Source organism: Equus quagga, unplaced genomic scaffold (genome assembly GCF_021613505.1).
Source record: "Equus quagga isolate Etosha38 unplaced genomic scaffold, UCLA_HA_Equagga_1.0 220_RagTag, whole genome shotgun sequence".
Lineage (NCBI taxonomy): Eukaryota > Metazoa > Chordata > Mammalia > Perissodactyla > Equidae > Equus > Equus quagga.
This window is the reverse complement of record NW_025799647.1, coordinates 3,204,717-3,229,723: the sequence shown is the minus strand read 5'-3', so window position 1 is coordinate 3,229,723 and position 25,007 is coordinate 3,204,717. Positions and strand designations below refer to the sequence as shown.

At 34.1% G+C, this 25,007-nt stretch overlaps 1 protein-coding gene across 4 annotated transcripts in view; it reads left to right on the top strand.

Annotated features, from left to right (window-relative positions):
• LOC124233758 (gephyrin) overlaps positions 1-25,007 on the top strand; it is a 574,265-nt gene that overhangs the window by 249,590 nt on the left and 299,668 nt on the right. For all 4 annotated transcript variants that reach the window (XM_046650942.1, XM_046650941.1, XM_046650940.1 and 1 more), the window contains exon 4: positions 12,435-12,527. In XM_046650942.1, coding sequence (XP_046506898.1) covers positions 12,435-12,527 — 93 coding nt within the window. The remainder of the gene's footprint in view (positions 1-12,434; positions 12,528-25,007) is intronic.

The window sequence follows — 25,007 nt, the reverse complement described above, 5'->3', positions numbered from 1 at the left end:
TTGAAGCAAAGACATTTTGAGGTTTATTTCAGAGGGCCTGCATATCCTTATCAAAATGAATTGGAAGGAGGCAGAGGGGCAGAACACTTAAGCTGCTTTATACCAATCTAAATGAACGATGATAAGGACAAGGCTCACATCAGTGGCAACAGTATAGGTACATCACAGTGGTTAATAAAACAAGGCTCTGCACCTTAATTGGATTGTGACCTTGTACATATCTTAACCATTCTGTGTTTTCCTAAAAATACAGATAGTAAAAAATCTTCCTACTGTTGTTGTGAGGATTAAATGTTTGTAAAGTAGTTAACATAGTACCTGTACATAATAAACACACAGTAAATAACAGCTATATGATATAATCCAAGTAGACTTAAGAAGTGAGGAATAGTAATAAAGATTATTTCAGGTTATTTTTAGCTTAGACAGCTTCATGGAAGATCGTGCGAATTCCTGAGTTAAGGAATTCAAAAGAAGGATCATATTTTGGGGGACTAATGAGTGTTGGGGGTCTTTAAGGTACACAGGTAAAGTCCTGTAACTGGAAATTTATCACTCCCCCAATCAAATAATTTAATGCTGTTGTCTGTTTTTTTCACTGTTGATGATTTTCATCTCTCTTGTTTTCTTTTCTGGTTTTGTTTACTTAATTGAGAGCCCCTTTTCATATGTTTTCTCCTCAGAGTAAGAGCACCCCAGAGGAATGATGGAAAAATACATATATTTCAAGTATAAGAAATTTCAAATTCCTGTAGGTTTTCTCTCTACTATATTTCTGAGAATTTAGTCCTTTTTTTTTACACCAGAACTTAGCATTACTGTTGTATAATGTGGAGTAGGTAATTTTCCTTTCTACATCAGAACAGTTTGATCTGGTAAAGGGAACAGTTCTTGGCTCTCTTTGAAAAGATAGCTTAAGCCTACCTGTCTTTCTGCTATTTTTTGCAGCCTATAGATAGATCAAATGTTCTATTGTTTCTCTTACTAATAATTACATAATATCTCACACAGAAGTTTTGGCTGAAATTCCATCAGAATAGTATACTTTCTTTAACCTTACTAAAATGAATTTCCTCTGCTATTCTTTACCAACAGACATATAAATTATATTGTAACATCTTAAAGATTTTTTACCACTGCTATTCTAATGGAAAACTAAACCATAGGGACAGTTATTACTATGAAAGTTATTGAAAATAAGACCTTTTATATTCCACATAGGGCTAAATATCAGTGAATAAAACTGTTTCCATATGGTTTTTGTTAAGGAGATTTTTAAGTAGAATTAAATTAATTACATAATATATGTTATCCATGTCCAATTATTTGTCTAGCTATATTCAGCCTGGAATAAAATGTTCAAAGGAAAAGCCGCATCATATTTGAAACTTTGTCAGAGGTATATCATTGACATTTGAGAGAAGGTGCTATAACTATGACAGAAATTCTTCTATTTCCTACTAATTACATAATTTCAATATGAAGATGTATTTTCACACCAAATTATGATATATACAGAGAAATAATAAATAATATGATTCGACCAAGTATCTTTGCTTTCTTAATAGTTTTGTAATGTGTATGTCTTGTGTGCACGTGCAAACAGGCACTTATTTTTTAAGTTCCTATTATGTACCCAGATGTTTTTCATTCTTGTTTTACTTTATTCCTCCTAACAGTGGTCCAAGTTTAGAGAGTTTCAGTAACTTGCCTATGGACGCAAAGCTAGTAAGTCAACTTAAACTGGAATGGGCACCCAGGTCTGTCTTGCCCACAAGCCTGTTCCCTTTCTCATTACCTCTGCTCCAGTGCCTCAAAGTTAAAAATTTATAAAGTAAACAGTGTTGTTTATAGATGTGAAAAACTAAAAGTTTAAATGTTTAATAATAATATCAGAAATATTTATCAGTACGGTTTTTAAATTAAAATATACAGACTATTAGGTAGACTTAAAAGTTATTGTAGTCAATTTATTCATGACATATTGCCAAGTTGAAAAGGCAAGTTGAAAATACCCATGTGTTTGTGTGCATGTGTGTGTATTTATTTATGTGTGGAAATTTGTATGGAAGGATGATTAACAAAAGCTTAAAATGGGTTATCTCTGGTAAATATTTGGTGGTTTTTCAATTTTTTATACTTTTTTTGTGTTGATTGAATTATTTTTGTCTTTTAATAAGCATGTATTTTTAGAATCATTAAAAGCACTAAACCTATTCTCATTTGGGGCCAAAAAATTAAAAGTGGAACAAAAAATAAGATCAGGTTAAAATACAGAACGTTTATTTTTTTCACCACTTGTCATTTCTAGAAGCTAGTTTATAATTATATAACAGATGATAATTTAATCAAACTTCTTTCACATAGCCACTTTCTTTTTGTATTGCCTGTTCTACAGCAGTGAGTAGAATGGCCTAAAATGCCAGACTCATTACTCATTACCACTCAGAGGTGGTATTAAGTTTTATTGTTAAATAAAATAATAGGTGTTTAAACTGCTTTGAGGGGAAACTCTATTCCAGTATAGCTCGATAGCTCCTATGAGATTTTCCTACACATTATCACAAATAACAAACTCTGGACCAAACAAAAACATAACTCTCTGAAAGCACTGAGACTGACCAAAAGCAAGCAGATTCAGACATTTGAAAGAGGGCGTTTGTTGAGTATGCCATTTTTATAACTTTTAGCCTGAGAGTAGGCCCCAGTCTGGCCTACCTGGCAGCTAAAGCCTGCAGGCTTACTGGCTGGAAGAACACCTGAGTTATACAACGCACATATATACTTTAAAAAATATATGTTATAAATGTATATACTGTTTATTATATACAAATGGAAAATATGAATGTATGAAAAATAGTACATGAGTACTCCTCAGATAAAGACACTGCTTACCTTGTGTCTCTACAACCCCCCAAATATCTCAAGAACTCTTATACCTCTCATTTAAGTAATCACTTGCTATGTGCTTTAGTCTAGTAGATGACTGCTGTTGTTTGTACCTACTTTTTGAATAACTTAGTGAAAGCCTTAATTACATTAACAAATATTTAGAAAATGTGTTGGTATTTTCTCCAGTGGAGAAAAGTTATTTTTTAAAAGTTTTAAGGAAATTTATTTTTAGGATGCTAATTTTAGAGTGATTTAGAATAGATTGACAAAGCCAAAAAGGACAAGAGAGAGATTTCTGGTCCCAATAATACATGAATACAGGTAAGATGAGACTAATGGACAAGAAATGGGAGAATCTGCCTAGAAAAATGTGAAAAATTAAATTAATTCGGGAGACAACTTGGAAAAAAGACATGAAAGAAAATCTTAGGAAAATTTTCCTAAAATATAAAAGCATGCTTTAGATTCTTGGATACTTAAAATTGTTTTGATTATGTTATTTTGTTAGTGGAAATGATATTTGTGTCATTTATAAAAACTAATAACTGCACACTTAAAACTAGGAAACAAAATTCTAACCCATTTTAAAATCCTCCATTTAAAGAATTTTACTGGGTTTTCATTTGTTAAAAATATTTAAAAAGTAACATCTTCCAATTATATTTTTCTTTTTTTTTTTTTTTCTGAGGAGGATTAGCCCTGAGCTAATATATACTGCCAATCTTCCTCACCAAAGAGCTAACATCTGTGCCTATCTTCATCTATTTTATATGTGGTTCACCTGCCACAGCATGGCTTGATAAGTGATGTGTAGGTCTGCACCCGGGACCCAAACCAGCAAACCCCCAGCTGCTGCAGTGGAATGTGAAAACTTAACCACTGCGCCACCAGGCTGGCCTCCCAATTATTTCTTTCTTTTGAGGAAGGTTTGCTCTGAGTTAACATCTGCTGCCAATCCTCCTCTTTTTTGCTGAGGAAGATTGGCCCTGAGCTAACATCCATGCCCATCTTCCTCTATTTTGTATGTGGGTTGCCTGCCACAGCATGGCTTGGTAAGTAGTGCATAGCTCTGGGCCCGGGATCCAAACCGGCAAACCATGGCCAGCTGAAGTGGAGCGCTCGAACTTGACTGCTTCACCACTGGGCCGGCCCCACAATTATTTTTTAAGAGCAACTAATTAATATCATGAAAGATGGAAATTGACTTGCCCCCTTTCAAAAAGTCATTTGCATATAGGTAGATGAAATTGGAAATTAATGTTTAGTAATTTATTAAGTATAGCTAATATTATACTTCCACTTTAGTCTATTTATCCTTCCAAACTGTCTTTTACTTTTTAATTACTATATCACAAAGTATCAAACCAAGATTTTCTAAAATAATACATATTCAAGCACTTTGCTCTTATAAAACAATTAGTGAGAAGAACATTTTTGCACAGTTAATTAGTAAAATAAAATGAAAAATTATTTTAAATATTGTATCTTTATCTCATCTTTTAGAATTTCTATTTCTGTGATATGGTAAATGTTTTAGTCCAGTGGTATATGATGATAACATTCAGAAATTGTTTTACTGATAGTGATGCATGATCAAAATTTTGGAGACCATTCTTAGGAAGAGACATGTAAACAAGTAAATTTCAGTAAAATGTGCAAAGTGCTATTCCGAAAGAATGACCGGGAACGCACAGGGAACAAATTGCCTGGAGGAATCAGAGGAGACTTGACTGAGATGACCCTAAAACTCGGTCGCATTAAGTATAGATAGTAATTTGTTAGGTGGTTATATCAGAATTTTTTAATAGACTAAACAAAAATGTGACATTTCTCAAATGGTTTTATATTGGTGAGGTCCTCTTAATTCAGTGATTCATGTTTCCATCAATAAATGTAGAGAAAAGAAAAAATGTATTATAATAGATGAGTATGAGACTCCAAATGGATGCGGAGAACTTACTTCCTCTTAGCTCTATTAGTGTCCTATTTCTCTCTTTATCCGATTCTTTACTCTGGGCAAGAGAAAAATATTGTTAAAAATCTCTTTATTGATGGTTTTCATTCTGGCCAAGGTCAAGAAAATGTTATATATTCATAAATACATATAATATCTCTAAAACAGTTCTTATCTGGGCATATCTCTTTCATAGCACTAAACATGATATACTGATACACCACGTTACTTTGTTCATGCCTCTGAGCTTTTGACATCAAGGACATTTGCCATGATTTTTTTTCATTCCCACATTTTCCTAGCACATACTAGGCACTGGAATGTTTCTTAAACTGAATGATTAAATAATATAATCATGTTCCTTCAACTGTATGCCAATTTATTGAAATGTAACTCGCATTGTTTGCTTTCAAAGCTGTTTTGAAGTTTATTATAAAGGATGTGTAAACTTATAACTAATAAAATATAAATTGGAAATAAAGCTAGAAAAAGAAGAGAATGCATAGATGCTAACTATGAAAGTAGTTATATCTGTACTGTATTGTTGCATTGAAAACCACCACAAAGCAGCAGCTTAAAACAACAACAATTTATCATTTCTCACAAATGCGTGGGTTTTCTGGGCTCAGCGAGGTGTATCTTCTTCTGGTCTTACGTGGGGTTACTTATGTGGCTGAAACAATTTGTCAGCTCAGCCAGGGCTGGAGAATCTACAGTAGCCTCACTCAGATGTCTGGGGCCTTCATGCTGTCTGTTCTGCTAGACCTGTCTCTCCACACGTACTCTCATCTTTCCATGATTCAGCCTAGGCTTCCTTGCATGATAATAGAAGTTTACCAAGAGTGAAGGGGGAAAGCTGTGAGGCCTTTTAATTACCTAGGCTTCAGAGCTCACACGCGCTGACTCTTGCCCCATTCGATTATTCAAAGTCACAAGTCCAACCCAGATGCAAAGGTTGTAGAAATAGACTCCACCCTTTGACAGGAGAATTTATAAAGTATATGTGGCCATATTTAATCTACCACAGCAGTATATGCTTAGTTGTTGAGTACAAAATTTGTTTCTGAGCTTGCTGAAAATGAGACAGCATGGTATTGGCTTATCAGAATGAAGAACAAATACCAGAAAATTCAGTTTTTAAAATCTCTTTATTTTTTAATACATGCAAATTATAAATAATTCCAAAAATCGAAAAAAAATAAAAAGGAAGTAAAAAATAAAATACACTACAAATCTAATTGCCCAGGAATAACCATTATTAAGATTAGTTGTAAAGCATTCCAACAACTTTCTTTGCCTATATTATAGATAGAAAAATGAATGGATGCTTGAGTGAAAGACAGCTAAACAAAATTAGGATAATTCTCGAAAGCCAGCACAGAATAGCATTTTATTTCATTTAAACAGAAGAAAAAGAAAGTGAACAAAAAAGCTTATTATAAGGCATTTTATGTGGTAAACAGAGATATCTCTAAAGTTAAAAAAATAGGAAAATCATTAATAGGTTACAGTAATATTTTTAACTATCTTAAAGCTCAGACAGGATTGGTTGAATCCCTGCCATGAAGGATAAGGATATAAGCACTGCTATATTTCCTTTTATCTACTCTCTCCTTACCTTCAGATTTCTGTTCATTATATGGTTATTAAAAACAAACACCTGATTGAATAATATCCAGTCCTCAAACTGAGCTTATTTCACAAATCATTGCAGAGATAGAGAAAGAAAGATAAAGTAAACCCAGACTATCAGATCTGGACAGACTTGCACAGAGAAAAATGGAGGAAGGAAGAAACCAAAGACAATATATAATCTTTGTTGGAATGCTTGGCTTTGTCCCTTAAGATTTTATTAAATATCCAATATTAGAGTCTTTCTATCTAGATAAGCAGTTCACTCATTATTATGTGGAGGTATCACTAGGTTTCAGATTAGTTCCCCAATTCAGTATGCATTTGTTCTTGTAACCTTCATCTTGATCACAGAGTCAGCCACTTGTTTCATCTCTTTCTCACAGCAGCTGCTTACAAGATGAAAAAGATGAGAAGTCTCTTTCAGTTTGTATCTCTCTAGAATTGAAGGTATTAGTGAGATTTTTTAGGATTTTGATAATTCATCAGTATGACTTCTTTGGGAGCAAAAGCAGCATTAGGAGCCTCACCATGCTGCATTATGCTTCTCAAAGATGTTTCATTTCTGTCTTTGACCACCCAACTTTGGAGATTTATGACATGAAGCTATATATTTTTCTTATTTGATTGTTGCTCATGGAGATTTTTTCCTCTAGTTTTTACTCTTTTTTGCTTATTTTTGTTAGATGTTGAGAGGGGGAAATTCTACAATACAACTTCATTCTACTGTGCTAACCTGGAAGTTCAAGGAAGTAAATTTTTAAAGAAATACCTTCAACATAAGGGAAAATTACTCATTAAAATAGACATTTCCAGCCTCAGTTTTGCCATAGATGCAAAGGCATTTTTCATAAAGGTGCTTCATGCGGGGCCGGCCGGGTGGCGCAGCGGTTAAGTTCGCACGTTCCGCTTCTTGGCGGCCCGGGGTTCGCTGGTTCGGATCCCGGGTGCGGACATGGCACTGCTTGGCAGCCATGCTGTGGTAGGCGTCCCACGTATAAACTAGAGGAAGATGGGCACGGATGTTAGCTCAGAGCCAGGCTTCCTCAGCAAAAAGAGGAGGACTGGCAGTAGTTAGCTGAGGGCTAATCTTCCTCCAAAAATAAATAAATAAATAAAGGTGCTTCATGCAAAAGCGCTCAGTTGTATCCTGCCTGGTAGAGGCAGCCAAATATTAAGTTGTATCTCAGAATCAAAGGGATCTTACCTGTGCAGGAACAAATCTGGTAAGATAAATTGCTTGCAGGTGGTCTAACATGGTAGAAAAATAAGACTCAGAAAATCTAGAATAGTACATAGTAGAAAGCATATTTAGTCTAGTTTAATGTGCATGTATATCACTTTCGGGAGTGCATTTTCTAAAAATGCAGATTCTGATTCAATAGGTCTTGCATAGGACATGAGATTCTGTATTTCTAACAAGCTCCCAGGTGATACAAATGCTGCTATTCTTCAGATCATAGTTTTAGTAGCAAGGGTCTAGACAACTATAGATTCAGGCTCCTCTACCTGACTGAATCTTTGAGACAAGGGACCATGCTTTATTCATCTTTCTATCCCTGTTATCTAATGAAATGCCTGAATAAAAGTATACTCTGAGATATTTTCTTGTTAAATAAATGAATTGAGTTAAGTAAATATATGACTACTAGGTGCCTGGAATACTTGTATTTTATTGGTGATTGAGGGAGAATCCTTATGTTTTGGAAACCAAGTGAGTAAATGATAGGATTGCTGTTTTGTCTTAAAAGTCCAAAAGCCTGACTAAAACTTTTGCTCAAATGAAAAACCGTTGCACATCATGCAACTACTTAGACAACAAAATAGTACTTCCCAAATACTTGAACGAGTCCTTAATTGAGCTCAAGATATCAAATATTGTTTAAATGAAAAAGTCTATACGGTAGGTATTACCAGTTATCCAATCTGGGAATAGAAAAATTTAAGTAATATTCTTATGGTGCAACTAATTTTAAGCTCATAACATCTTTGTGGGCTAACCCAGTTGAGTTAGCTGTGAAATTCACTTTCAGGTAATTGAACAAATTGTCTCTTTATATTAATAGTTCTCAATTGCTTGGCTGCATTTGAAAATCACCTATGAAGCTTTTAAAAGTCCCAGTGCCCAGGCTGCACCCCAGAGATGGGACACAAGCATTAGTATTTTTTCAAGTCCCACAGATGATTCCAGTGTACAACCAAAGTTGAGAACCATTACTTGACTGTGAACTCTTTGAAGTCAGGGTCAGTCTTTAATTTATTTTTTTAACTCTTTAACACCTAATACATGGTGTAGGTACTTAGTAAATGTTTACTTAATGAACAGGTGAATTATGTTATAAGGAGGTATTGCCTATTGCCAAACAGTAGCATTCTTCAACGTAAAGGAACTATTTTGACTATCTTTATTAGCATCTTAAAATTTGAAAAGTTTGAATGCCCCCTTGCTCTTGAAAATACTGAAAATTGTATTTGATATATAGTTTTTTTATTGCTTGAGGTATTTTTTTTGATACAACTTCGATTTCATATCACTTTTTGTCAAGATCTAATGTAAATAGAGTGTGGTCAGAGATGAGACAGCTGTGGCACAGACAATCCAGTACTGAGATGGTGTGTTTAGGAATGTTACAAAGAAATCTAGTGTTCTGGCATCCATTAGTGGGAGGACAAGATCAGTTAATCTCATTGCTGAGTTGTGGTATCAACTATGCTTTTTTATAGATCAGAAATAATAATAACTACTTAGAATGATGAGTCTTTACACTTTCCTACTTTTTAAATGGATAAAAGCACAGAGAGTGGAAATTTTAAGTTTGGTTGTGAAACCACCTCAATATTACTTTTATTATAATACTCATTAATTTGTGTGTGTTTGAGCTTTCTGGCTCTCAGTAGTCTACAATTTATATCTTTTTTTTTTATTGTGGTCATAATAGTTTATAACATTGTAAAATTTCAGTTATACATTAATATTTGTCAGACACCATGTAAGTGCCTCTTCACCCCTTGTGCCCACCCTCCACCCCTCTTCCTCTTGGTAACCACTAAATTGTTCTCTTTGTCCATAAGTTTGTTTATATTCCACATATAAGTGAAATCATATGGTGTTTGTCTTTCTCTGTCTGGCTTATTTTGCTTAACATAATGCCCTCAAGGTCCATCCATGTGGTTGCCAATGGGACAGTTTTGTCTTTTTTATGGCTGAGTAGTATTCCATTGTGTGTGTGTGTGTGTGTGTATACCACATCTTCTTTATCCAATCATCAATCGATGGACACTTGGATTGGTTCTTTGTCTTGGCTATTGTGAATAATGCTGCAATGACCATAGGGTGCAAAAGTTTCTTTCTATTGTTGATTTCAAGGTTTTAAGATAAATACCCAATAGTGTGATAGCTGGGTCATAGGGTATTTCTATTTTCAATTTTTGGGGAAGTCTCCATACTGTTTTCCATGGTGGCTGCAGCAGTTTGCATTCCCACCAGCAGTGGATGAGGGTTCCCTTTTCTGCACAACCTCTCCAACATTTGTTGTTTTTTGTCTTGGTGATTATAGCCATTCTAACAGGCGTAAGATGATATCTCATTGTAGTTTCGATTTGCATTTCCCTGATAATTAGAGATGCTGAACATCTTTTCATGTGTCTGTTGGCCACCTGGATATCTTCTTTGGAAAAATATCTGTTCATATCCCCTGCTCGCTTTTTGATTAGGTTGTTTGTTTTTTTGTAGTTCATTTGTGTGAATTCTTTATATATTATGAAGATTAACCCCTTGTCAGATATATGATTTGCAAATATTTTTTCCCATTTGGTGGGTTGTTTTTTCATTTGATCTTGGTTTCCTTTGCCTTCCAGAAGCTCTTTGGTCTAATGAAGTCCCACTTGTTTCTTTTTTCTTTTGTTTCCCTTGTCTGAGCAGACATGGTATTCGAAAACATCCTTTTCAGTCTGATGTCAAAGAGTGTACTGCCTATATTTTCTTCCAGAAGTTTTATAGTTTCAGGTCTTACCTTAAATTCTTTGATCCATTTTGAGTCTATTTTTGTGTATGGAGAAAGATAATGGTCTTCTTTCTTTTTTTGTTTTTTAAAGATTGGCACCTGAGCTAACAACTGTTGCCAATCTTCTTCTCTTTTTTTTCTGCTTTTTATCCCCAACTCTCCCCAGTACATAGTTGTAAATTTTTAGTTGTGGGTCCTTCTAGTTGTGGTATGTGGGACGCCACCTCGTCATGGCCCGATGAGCGGTGCCATGTCCACGCCCAGGATCTGAACCAGCGAAACCCTGGGCCACCGAAGTGGAGCGCAAGAACTTAACCACTTGGCCACAGGGCTGGCCCTGATGGTCTACTTTAATTCTTTTGCATGTGGCTGTCCAGTTTTCACAGCACATTTATTGAAGAGACTTTCCTTTCTCCATTGTATATTCTTGGCTCCTTTGTTGAAGATTAGCTGTCTGTAATACAATTTATGTCTTTTTAAAAATAGTTTGAGCCAGCCCTGATGGCCTAGTGGTTAAGTTTAGCACGCTCCCCTTTGGCGGCCCAGGTTCAGTTCCCGGGCATGGAACCATACCACTCATTTGTCATTAGCCATACTGTGGTGACAGTTCACATAGAAGAGCTAGAAGGACCTACAACTACAATATACAACTAGGTACTGGGACTTTGGAGAGTTGAAAAAAAAAGAGAGAGGAAGATTGGCAACAGATGTTAGCTCAGAGTGCATCTTTCCCAGCAAAAAAAAAAAAAAAAAATTGGTGTCATTCATTAATTATAGCACAGAAAAAAATTTCCTTCATTTGGAGCTTTGGGCTCTCCATTCCTGTGATACTAGGATGAAATAAAAATGTGAGAAGATAGGGGAAAAAGTCATGTTTAGATCCTGAATTTGCCCTTCTAAATAATTATCCTTCATTTTGTGTCACTGATAAATTTGAAGAACTGAGGGCACTGTATTTTACATCTAGTTATCAGCCTGCTACTGTATCACATCTAGTTATCAGCAACTAAATTATATACTTGTATTGTTAAATTTTGGATCTGAATTGTAAAAAGATAATGAAACAATATAATACCAAAGCTAGTTTTTGATTACAATTTAAATGAGTGCTTAATAGTCCTTTCTAGTAAATAGCTAAAATGTGGGATGGATGAATAGAATTAACAATAGATTAAGCGAACAGAGTCCTAGTTCTACTTCTTTACAAACTAGCTGGGTAACTTTGAGTAAATTATTTAACCACTTTTGTACTTCAGTTGTCTTATCTGGAAATAAGACAACTATGTAAAATAAATCCTGAAAAATGTAAAATTTTCCTAAACAACTTGAAACTTAGCAGAAAATCTTGGCTCAATGACAGGCAGAATATAGGGAACATCTTGAAGGTCCAACAGATCTGGTTTGAATCCTAGCTCTCCTCCTTCAGGTCTGTGAGCCCATGTGCAGGTATGTTTCTTGATCTCTTTAAACCCATTAATGAAAAAATGAATGAGTCTGTTTCCTTGAATATAAAGTTGAAGTATGAATATTTACCTGACAGGATTGGTGTAGTTATTAAGTAGTGAGATCATATAATTAACATCTAGGTAGTACTCAGGTTGTTTTTAACCTGAATATGTTTTGAATGGCTGAAAAGAGCATCAGATATGTGATATAAGTACATAATAAACATTAATGATAAACTCTTTATTTGTGGTATTTCCTGTGTTTCATTTACTTTCAAGAATTTGGTGCTTGCGCCCTCATTTTCTGTAATGAATAAAAGAAATACCCAAAACTGCAATGTGTTTTGATCAACAGTGAAGCTGTTCCATGAATTGTGCTTCAAAATTTTCCTGTTAATTGTAGAAAAGATTCTGTTTCCTTACTGCATATGAAATATTTGAGTACTTGAATGTTTTGAGCAGTCAGGCAAGTCCTTCTGCTGTGACAATATTATTGTTTTCTTTCAGGAAACCCTGATAGATTGGTGTGATGAAAAGGAACTTAATTTGATATTAACAACTGGAGGAACAGGGTTTGCACCACGAGATGTTACTCCAGAGGTGAGATAGTATATGCCTTTCTTATATTCAAGGAGTAGACTATTCATATTATTTTTAATCCTTCTTACTTTTTTATATTATTTTTATAATTTTGCTAGGCAGAGCAAGTGATTTGTGGTTCTAAGAATGTGAAAAAGTTGCTGTGGGAGAATTATTATATAAAAAAATGTTTCTTGACTTTTTTTCTTTGGTCTTAAACTAGAAATGGTATAATATGAGGAAGGTTTAGCTGGTCCAGAATGTAATACTGCATTTGCTCAGTGGTCTGTGGTCTCAGCTGAAATTCAGACATATTACCAAAGGAAGTGATGGCAGAACTCTGACTCTTAGCCATGGCATCTGGTCTGATTACTTTGTTAATGTAATTCAAACATTTCTGATTTCTCTTTTCTTGAGATACCCTTCTCATTGGTTTCAAAGCACAGTTGTATGACTGTAATAGAATATTTATACCAGTTTTATAGTACTTTTGATGAGAAAGATTTATATATTCCATAATTTTAAATGAGAATTTAAGTACAGAATTTAGTAAGCCAAAGAGCAGAATTAATATCTAGGCTTCATGCCACAAGAATCATCTTCAGCCTTTGCACAAGGAGAAAAATTAGGGAAAGAATGAAGAGTAGGCAGTGTTCATTATACAGGGGAAAAAGTCTTTCTTTTTAAGAAAACCATAAACTTGAGGTGTCACTTCAGAGTCATATGCAAACTTATATTACCACTTGTAACATTGTTTCCTTTACTTCTCAAAAAAATGTTTCTTGGCTGAATTTCAGCTTCATGTTAACTATGTCCTATTTTCAAATCAGTATACTATTGTAACTACTATCTTATTAACAGCAAGATACTTTTGCTCTGCATCTGTTAAATAATTATTGTGCTTCTTACTCTAGTATACAGTAGTAGTTTTCAAAGTTTAGCCTGCACCACAATCAGACAGAGGGCTTGTTAAAACAGATTCCCAGGATCCACCCACAGAGTTACTGATTCAATAAATCTGCAAAAGTCTGGCTCCTAGGAATTTGTATCTCTAACAAGGCCCCAGGTGATGTAGATGTTGCTGTGGCCCATAGACCATACTTCCACATTTTGAGAACCACTGTTCTATTGTGTGAAAATGCAAATTTTTAAACAAGTTTTAAAATATTTTCCTTTCTTCTATGTAAAATTTATAGCACAGAAGGTTTTTGGATATTATTATAATTAGGCTTATAAATAAATTGGTTTTGCTTTTAAAGCAGTCACAATAGAGTTGTATTGAGAAATTAACTCCAACTATTTAAAAAAGAAGTCATCCTTACATAATTTATTTAGCTTCTGAGTCCTTTGGCCAATTTTTACATTTCTTTTAAACTTTGAGACTAACTTTAAAAGTATAATTGTAGGGAAGCCATGTCCTGTAGAGATGTGTTTGTGTTTTGTTTTGTTTATAAGAGAAATGCTTATCTTGTGAAGACATTGATTTTTGGAGTTTGGGTGTTGTGGTAGATGTTTGAGAGTAAATGACCTCAGGTTTATATATCCCTGTTTTTTGTGTGATGATTTGATATTTTCATATTGCTTATTTTTATATCAAAAAAGTAGAAAAAATGTTACCATAGAATTCATTCATAACCAATAAACAACATTATTTTTAATTGTGGGGAAATAATTTGCATCACAAAGTTAAGTATTTTGTATTCTGTGGAGCTTCAAGTTAATACCAAAATGCTAGGTTGAAAATTGAAACCTTTGAATCCTGGCTCGGCTGTTTACTAGCATGAGGACTATAGACTAGTCGTTAAACCACTCTGTGCCTCAGTTTCCCATAAAATGAGGGAAACAGAAGTACCTACCTACCAGGGTGTCTGAGAGGATTCAGTGAGAACCCTGGCATTTTAGTAAGTGCTATGTAAGGGTTAACTTATAAGGGTTTTTTTTTTTTGGTGAGGAAACTTGGACCTAAGCTAACATCTGTTGCCAATATTCCTCTTTTTGCTTGAGGAAGATTGTTGTCGAGCTAAGATCTGTGCCAGTCTTCCTCTGTTTTTTATGTGGGATGCCACCACAGCGTGGCTTGATGAGCAGTGTGTAGGTCTGCACCCGGGATCCAAACCCGCAAATCCTGGGCCACTAAAGCAGAGTGTGTGAACTTAACCACTATGCCACTGGACTGGCCCCTTACTTTTTTTTTTTATTATTAGTTGCTACGTAACTACCAAGTGGACAAATTTGGTAGTATTTTTTGTATGTAACTACCAAATGGACAAAAACAGTGTTACACTGGATTTAAAATATATCCATGAAATCTTCACAGTCTTATTAAATTATTGTTATCTTTTTTAAAGATTTTATTTTTTTTCCTTTTTCTCCCCAAAGCCCCCTGGTACATAGTTGTATATTCTTCGTTGTGGGTACTTCTAGTTGTGGCATGTGGGACGCTGCCTCAGCGTGGTTTGATGAGCAGTGCCATGTCCATGCCCAGGATTGGAACCAATGAAACACTGGGCCGCCTTCTGCGGAGCGCGTGAACTTAACCACTCGGCCACGGGGCCAGCCCCTTGTTAAATTATTTTTTAATTTTGATATAGTACACTTTGTATTTTATCTTTTCCATCCCCATATAAATCAGAGGTCTTGAATTTCTACCATTCTAATATCTATTTATCCTCCCCCCTTTTTGATACTGTTAGTTGACAGGAGTCTCTCTCTTTCCACGGCCTTGTATGTTTCATTATATCAGAAATTGAGAAGTCCTGTATTCCTAATTGAAGTTTTTTTCAGTTACCTGAAAACCTTAGACATGCTCTTATATTCTTATATTCATATATACCTATAGCTACTACCTGGGTAAATTGTGTTCAGGTGGGTTTTTTTTAAATGAGTTTAAAATGTACATAAATATGTCAAACAGGTAACTTATCTGATCCTGAATTTCTTGATCTTTAATAGATTTACCTTACTTCATATCTATATAAATACATATGGTATGATTACCTACAGCAAAAGTCTGTAGGACTGTTAAGCCTTTGAAACCTGTATATGCATAAAAGCAATATAAGGCCACCCCAAATAATTCTACTAATTTCCCATTTCCTCTATAGTTGCAGTTCTTATAATGTCTAAAATACAACACTGGGATGTCAGCTAAGAATCCAGAAATATAATTTTGGGCCTATAATAATGTAGTTATTTGTCTTTAACCTGTTTGTCTTAGATAATTGTGCCTAAGAAGAGAGGAAACTATTTCTAGACCACATTTACCTATCTACAACTTAGGGTTACAAATATTTTTAAATAGAGTCAGAAGTTATTGACTTATATATATATAATATTAATTAATGGTAGAGATAAAATAATGTAAAACTTCTCTTTTAAGGTACTAATATTTTTACAGTCAGTAATTGTCAATAATTAGTTTTGATCTATAAACACAAGGGACAATTGTTTGTGGAATGTGTGTGTTAGAAAAAAATGAAGGGGGAAATTGATAAATAGAATAAATGAAATACAGGAATCTAAAGTTAGTATCAATGGGTATGAACTCTAGAGAAAATGAGAAGTTTAATAGACTTAGATTTCTTCCCAGGTCTATCAAAGAAAAATGGAAGAGCAAGTTTAGCAAAGTGTATCCTGTTTACATATTTTATAGGAATAAGGCAATCAGAATTTATTTTCCTAAATTATGAATTTGTGTCTATTTTTAAGCCCTGTATATTAGAATATGCTTAATCTGATAGTCACCTGCCTACTGGCCTTCTCCTGCCTCTAAACATGAGATACTATCAAAGCTTACATATAATAGCATAATAATCCACACTCTTCAACTTTTTAGTGTTTTATTTTGATATAAAAAGCTTTTTTTTAAAGACTAGATTGCATTTTCTTTGCTCTGATAAAGGTTGGATAATCTGTTGGTATTCGTGAAATGCTAGTATTTATAAAATTCTGTGAAACATAAGAACTCATTGCTATACAAAGTTTTATTTATCTCTTCATGTCCCATTGTCACTTAAAAATAATGTGTGTCCAAAATAGGTATTATTACAAAAGAATCTTTTATTATTTTTAAAAAGTAGAAGTATAATCAAGAATGTGTAAGTGAGGTAAAGTGCAAAGCCCTTTAGGCATAAATTCTAGAAGAGACTAAAAGATTAAGATTCATTAAAAAAGAACAGCTAAATAATTACAAAGAAATGTTTGCTTATATGTTATGGGAAATTATAAAATATTAAGCTATTTAATAATTATAAGGTAAAAATAATTTTTAGCACTTTGAGTACTAGGCTACACCAGAATAAAGGGTTGTAAACTAATGTATTATTTTGATCATGAATTAGAGAGTTAAATAAAAGCCTAGCGTACATCTTAGGTTTCATCCACTCATTCATTCATCAATCTTTTTATTTTTAACCCTTAATAGGTATCCAATGCCATGTTGGGTGCTGGAGTTAGAAAATGAATAAGGCATAGTTCCTATCCTCAAGAAACTCTTATAATCTATCAGAGGAGTCAGCAAACTACAGCTTGTAGGCCAAATCCAGTCTATCGTCTTTTTTTGTATAGTTTGTAAGCTAAGAATGAGTAGTATTGGGTTTCACATGAAAATTATTTGAAATTTAAATTTCAGTGTCCATTAATGAAGTTTTATTGGAACACAACCACACTTACTCATTTATGTTGCCTATGGCTACAAGAGCAGAGTTGAGTAGTTGCAACCAAAACCATATAGCCTGCAAAGCCTAAAATATTTACCATCTGACCCTTTGCAGAAAAAGTTTGCTGACTCTTGGTCTGTCAGATGACAATAAGTCATCTTTGCTCACGTTTTTTATTGACTTATTTTATTGGTTTTTACCTTTTGTTCTTTAATAGTATGAAATAATGCTGGGTTTCATTTCTTAAATTTTTAATTTTAGAAGGAACAAAGGAAAACACTTTCCTGCCTTAATAAAATATATTGTTCCATTGTGTCAGTAGGCAGTATAGCATAATAAAAATGAAAGATCCCTTATTCTAAATGATATATAAAATTTTGAAATTTCAAAATTGATCAAATTGATGGGTTTTGTTGTACATTAGGTAAAATCTCTCTTAAATTTTTTTTCAAACTGTTGTTCTTAGCAACACCTCCTAACAAAAGTGTCCTGGTATAATTGTTCATTATGAAATAATCAAACAAAAGGAATAGCAAAATTTTCAGGGAACTATAAGTTTGGTATAAGGGACATTCATTTAACAGGGTTCTGTAGTTCCTTATGGAAGTGAAGAGGCATCTGATAAAATGACCAATGCTGAAAAGGATAGAATAGTCAAAATCTAGCACAAAGGATGAATTTTTAGGAAAAGATTATGAATTCCAGAAGGCATATTCTGTTTGTAGCCTATAATCTTTCTATTTCTTTGGAACAAATTACTATCTAAGCCTTTCTACAAATATTTTCCATGTAGGTTATTAGGAATTTTTTCACAAAAATATTGAATCAAAGAAAAAATATTCATTTTATAAAATTTATTTTATCATCAATTTGTTAAAATTTATGTATTTCATAGTTTTAGGTATCAGTGTACTATAAGTTGGATTTCATTTTATGCAGTCATTAATTATTTTTTCCTTACATTATTATGCTTCAAAAACAAGAATACTGTGTAAGTAAAAGGAAGGAGATGTAATTGACCTGAGTTACTGACTATATATGTTAATGATTCTCAATTCATGACTCTTGCGAAAATTAGTGAGAACTGACATTTAACAGCTTCACCTAAAAGTTAGCATTGGCCATTTTAACAATCAGAAAAATTCTCCTACGTTATAGCAGAAGCACAGCAAAAACACAATGTTTAATGATTTCTGTTTTTGAAAGAAAATTTAATCACTAACATAGGTCACTTAAATTATATAATTGTTTTCAAGTACATATCAATATTCTTTAGAAAACATTGATTATTTCCCTGGCAAAATGTCATATACTGATACTCTAGAACCCTATGAATATTTATTTCATAGTTCTAAAATTGTTTGGACTAAAATAAAATACCTGTTATACATGGTAAAGCTAAAAATAACCATATTGAACTAGAATTTTAAACTTCTTAAAATTGTTCTGTATAGGGGCTGGCCCCGTGGCCGAGTGGTTAAGTTCGCGCGCTCCGCTGCAGGCGGCCCAGTGTTTCGTCGGTTCGAATCCTGGGCGCGGACATGGCACTGCTCGTCAGACCACGCTGAGGCAGCGTCCCACATGCCACAACTAGAGGAACCCACAACGAAGAATACACAACTATGTACCGGGGGGCTTTGGGGAGAAAAAGGAAAAAATAAAATCTTTAAAAAAATAAATAAATAAATAAATAAATAAAAAATAAAAATAAAAAAAATTGTTCTGTATAAATAAGATAACAAGAATATGAAATTGATAAGAAGGCAGACTACTAGAAAGCCTTATACTGGAAATATTTAAAACTAGATTAAATAAAACATACCACTCCTCTATGGTCAGATAAGGGTTATAGTTTATGCCTTTTTTTTTTCTGAGGAAGGTTAGCCCTGAGCTAGCATCTGTTGCCAGTCTTCCTCTATTTTGTAAATGGGACACTGCCACAGCATGGCCACTGTTGAGTGCTGTAGGTCCACACCCAGGAACCAGACCTGGGCCACCAAAGTGGAGTGCACTGAACTTAACCACTAGGCCCTGGGGCCAGCCCCTATTTTATCCCATTTTAAGGAGCTCTTCCTGTAATTTTTATGAAATACTCCTGTACATGGCACATATGTTTCCATGTCTTATCTTTATCTAAATATGCTGGGTTGCAATATAATATAATGGAAACACTAACTCTGTAGTGTCAGACAGACCTGAGTTTTAATCCCGTAATTTCTTAACTATGAAATTAAGGCAAATTGACCTGTTCAGACCTCAGTTTTCTCATCTGCTAAATTAGCTAGTGCCCACCTCTCAAGGTTGTTATTTCTAATAATTGAGATAATAAAAGTAGCCAATAATAATAACTAACGCATATATAGCCTTTCCTATGTGTCAGGAGCTGTTTTAAGTATACGTTAATTCATTTAGCCTTCAAAACAACCGTATGAGGTAGGTACAATTGTTATATCCGTTTTAAAGATGGAGAAACTGAGACAGATCAATTAATTAACTTGCCCAAGGCTATCCAAGCCAGTAAGTGACAATAATGCATGTAAAAGGATCTAGTATAATGCCTGACACCTTTGTAGATGCTAGATGCTTTTCCTTTTTCTTCCTCATTAATTAATAATGTTACCTATTACCCCTAATTAGATATGGTAGCCTCAAATATTTCTGCTACTAACCATTGTACTTGTTGTATCTGTTATTAGCTACTCGCATACCTGGTGAATATATCTAAAAAATAAAGATGTAAGTCAACATTTTCCCATGACTGCTTTAAGGTGTGGGGTAAAGGAACAAGAATAAGAATTTCTATAGTCTACATGATGTGAGGAATGTGGATTGTTAGTGCAGTTTCATTAATTACCTCCTGATATCCTGCCTGAAACTGTTTATTTTGTTTTAGGTCTCTAATTCCTCTGTAGTTTAAAATTCTTGGAATATTGCTTGAAACGGCTCAGATATGTGACATGCAGGGTAGCTTTTAAATAATGGTTCACTTTGTATCTGGGGTTTATAATTATTTTGCATTATCCAATTATCTCAGGGCGTAGGCACACTTATGACCTACCTGTTTGCCAAAAACAACATTTATAGTCTTTGTTCAGTTTAATGAGTATTTATCGAGTAACTTGGGCTTTATTGAGCAAATGCTAAAGTATATGTACTCCTAAAATAGTCACCTGACAAATCAAGGGAATATAACCTGGTATCAAAATGTTCAGCCAGTTGAGGCCGAAAGATTTCTTTGAAGGGAAAGATTAAGAGAGAGCTGAGTCATCAGTGAAATTTTTATACAAGTAAAATTTAAGCCAAAATTGAAGGAGAGAAAAGGATTCAGGTTAGGAGAGAGGAGGACATTACTGATGAGAGTAAGGAAGCAGGGGGTATATATGATCAAGCTACAGAGAAAGATAAAATTAAGCAAATCTTCCTTACTAGAGCAGAGGATTCACTTTACGTAGAAGGATGGATACACTACACTAGACCTTTGTTATTTTAATCTCTTTTGTAGAACAACCAGCGTAGTACCATCTGTAGAGATGAAAAACAGTAACTGTCGTTATTCAGAGATTCCTTAGAAGCCAGAATTCGCAAGTCTGCTATCGACTAGTACACACAGTAAAATCATTTCAAGGCTCTCTAAAAATAGACCATTTCGAGAATTGGCATTTATTCAAATGCACATCAACACATTCCCCAGAAAGACTGTCATTCTTTTTGAAGGTTATTTTTATGCCATGTTTTTTTGCTTTGTTTTTGTTCTTTAAGTCCTGATTTAATTTTCAAACCTGGTGACTATCCACACCAATATTTGTGTATAAAATTTAAAGTACTGTGAAGCACCAAGTTCCAATTTTGTTCATTTGTTGTTTGGAAACCTTTTCAATCAATACTTATCTTACCATCAAGGAATTTTTTTTATCATAGATTTTGTCAGTGCTGTATCTCAAGTTAGGTTAGCATTTTATATAAAATTACAAACTATATAATTGTAGAGAAATCACAGTATCTCAGTTTGAGGAGAATTTCAAGGCCATTATGCTCACTGTCCTAGGTTGCGCTTTTCACCATTCCCACCCTTTGCCTGCACATCTCAGTTCCTTCTTCCTCCATCTGAGTTCTTTGCCTGTGCAGCTCTATTTGTTTGAATATCTAAACTTATCAAACTGAAACTAACCTCCTTATAATTTCTACCCAAATGTCCTAATTCTGCCCTTTGCGATGCACAAAAGAAGGTAAGTTCCTCTTTTACATGACAGTTTGAAGATAATATTTGAAGATAAGTATTACATTTTCCACTGAAGTCCACTTACTTTTGTATTATTTTTGCATTCAATTTTTTCCACCAGCCACAGACTTTCCCAAGACTTTCACCTTCAGTTTTAGTTATACATTAAAAAGATAAGCTCCTTAATGTAGTGGTACCAGTGCAAAAGTTACAGGTACAAACTTAAACCATTTAGATGAAGTAATTAGAGCAATAAGTGACATTGCATTTAAAACTGTTATGTTAAAGCCTCCTATTCCAGATAGCAACACTAAAGAGGGAAAAGTGCATTGCTCCTTGAGGCTGGAATTTTGAGCATAAGGCAAAAACAAAAATTTCATACATGGTGAACCCATAAATAAAATGCTGTCTTCATTTTCCCTTAAGGATATTTCTTAAGTGCATGCCTACTCTGTACCAAAATATGTACTCAGCTTTTTGGGGCCCTTATGGGGAAGAGAGATCACATCAATAAATATACAAATAAGTACAAATATCCTTATTATGGTAAGTTCTCTGTCTAATTAGAGTTCTGAATAGAAAAGTAGTGTTGCCCATATGACTACTTATGAGGCAACATAACATATTGGTTAAGAGCACTGACTACTTGGATTTGAATTCTAGATCCACCTCTTACTAGTGTGTGATCTCATACAACTTACTTAACTTGGTATACCGCAGTTTTCTTATGTGTAAAATGGAGAGAGTAAGAGTACTTACCTCTTGGGTGGTTATATTATGTGAGTTAATGTAGATAACACTAAAAACAGTATTTATTTGCTACATAAATATGGTCTATTATTACCTACAATATAAATAGAAAGAGCTTTAACTTAAAAAATAAGTAGATAGTGGTTGAATAAATATTGAAAGAACTTTTCTCTGGGGAAAAAATCAAGCAGGATAGGACCTAAAGTATACAATGGTATAGTTGTAGAAAAAGAAAAAGAAACAGAGATGACATTCTAAATGTTGATTTTTACCTTAAATTTATTGGAGTGAAAAAAATCTTGAAATCGCCTTTCCAGCTCACCCTTACGAGCCTGCTCATTAAATGAACCGAGGCTGGCATACTAGAATACTTTAGTTTTGCAAAATATATGCTAAAACATTAACAACAAAATATCATTAAATATTTTGCAAAGATAAAATGCTAAAAGTATATTTATCTAGAGATATAGTTGCAAGAATGAAGATTTCAGGATATCCCTTTCTTCATTGTCTGAAATAAAGAATGTAAATCCATCTATCTATATTAGATCTCCATCTATAAAATGAACTTAATGTTGCTTTTCACAGAAAATGTAATAAGATGACAACAAATGGATTTATATCTGTCAAATCCTCCGAGTTTCTTAGAATGATATCACTCTATTAGAAAGGCAGAATATTTGTGACTTCATGCTATCTGCCATAAAAGGAAACTGATAGGGAGTCAGAAAGTGGATTCAGATAACAAAATAAACTATTTGGAATGATTCTAATAATTTTACCAGTATTATTTCTTCATATTAGAACTTGTAAAGAACATGGCTGCTATTAAAGAATAGAGGACAAATGTCTAATGGAGGGAGTAACCATTTCAGATAATCATTAATCACAGACACACGGATGAGAATGTACAAGAAAAATCCAAGTTTCTTCAAAAGATGCTGAGAAGAAAGAAGCAGTCAAACTGTTGCAAGCATGGAGTTTGAAAATAAACTGTTGTCAGTTTCACTGACAGAGAGACCAAAAGTCAAAAGCAACAATGCAGAAGAAGCAGTTGATTGTACTGGAAGGACCAACTGATAGAAGAGGAAATAAATTACACTCCTCTGTGAGGATTGAGGATAGCATTATAGTGATGGATGTCATTGGGATAATTTAAGTGTTTTCCCCTCAGCTTTTTCACCACTTTCCATATATAGTGTAATATCCTTGCATGTAATAATCCTCAGGTTGAAACATTATGTAAAGAGAAAATAAGTCTGTTTCTATTAGGAGGTGATTTTGAATAGGGTTTTGAAAATTTTTTAAATAACTTTCAAATGTAGGCATTTGAACCAATGAGAAAATAACTGTTAGTTTTGATTAAATATAATGGAATCTTAACTAGAATGTGCCTCTTGTTTGCTATGCTTCAAGACTACATTGGTAAGAGACCCCCATTATGACGAGGTCACTTTACTATAGCCCTATTGATGAGGTTCAAAAGAGACTCACATCATTCCATTTTCCCACTATTGTTAAACAGGGTATTTAGAGGTTTGGTTAGTTATGTGATACTTTGATATGAGTTCTATTTGTGGGCTCCATTTACTTTCCTTTCTCATTCCCTCCTTTTTGCCATTTTCAAAACTTACTTGAGCTGTACCCTTACCCTTAAGATGGAGCTGCTCTATGAGGTGGATAGACAAATGACTATCACCATTAGTATTAAGTAATATTTAGAGGAATGAGAGGACTGCTTCTATATAATATTGAAAACAGATCCTAGTGTAAATGCACCTTTTCTCATAGGTGTATTTTGGGCAACAGTAGCAACAGCGTTAACAAAAAAGCTGCAGTTTAACATGGCTCATACTTTAGTTATTACTCTTTGCCTTCTAAATATAAAATACCTTAGGACAGAGGTCAGTAAACTTATTCTTTAGAGGTCCAGATAGTAAATATTTTAGGCTTTGTGGGCTATAGTCTCTGTCGTAGCTACTCAACTCTGCCAATTCTGTACCACAAAAGCCACCATAAGACAATATAAATGAATGGGCCTTCCTATGCCCTAATTAAACTTCATTTATGGACACAGAAATTTGATTTCATATAATTTTCACGTTATGAGATATTATTCTTCTTTTGATTTTTTCCCCCATCTTTTAAAAATGGAAAGATCACTCTTAGATTGCAGGCCAGGCCAAAAACAGGCAGCAGGTAGGATTTGTCCCCCTGGCTGAGTTTGCCTACCACTATTTTAGAACCTTCCTGTCCTCTGGTGTACTAGCATCTGCTCTGTTAATCAAAAGCTCATAGTTTATGGGCTTTCAGAAGAATGCTCTGAGAATTTAAGACAGAAAAAGGAGACGCCCCACAAGAAATTAACACTTCATAGACTCAAATATGTCCTGAGTGCCTGCTTATATATATATATATGCCAAACACTGTTCAAGATATTGGGGATACAGTAATGAACAAAGAAGTCAAAAGTTCCTGCCTTTATGGAATTTACATTTTACTAGGGTGACACAAATATAAGCAAACAAGTAAAATGTGTAGTATTAGAGATAGTGGTAAGTGCTATGGATAAGTACTTATACTATAAGGTAGACAGGTAGTGCAGGCAGGAAAGAGGGTTTTAATTTTATATAAGGCATCAAGGAAAGCTTCACTAAGGTGGCGTTTAGTGAAGACATAAAGGAGGAGAGGGAGCAATCCATGGATTTGGTAGAACCTGTATGTCACCCTTAGTAAAATGGGGAGTTTTGAGCAGAGACATGACATGATCTGACTTACATTTTAACCATTTAGGGAAACCATTTAGGAGGCTATTGAAATAATCCAGGTGAAAAATGATAGTGACTTAGACCAATAGTAGAGGTGGAGGTAGTG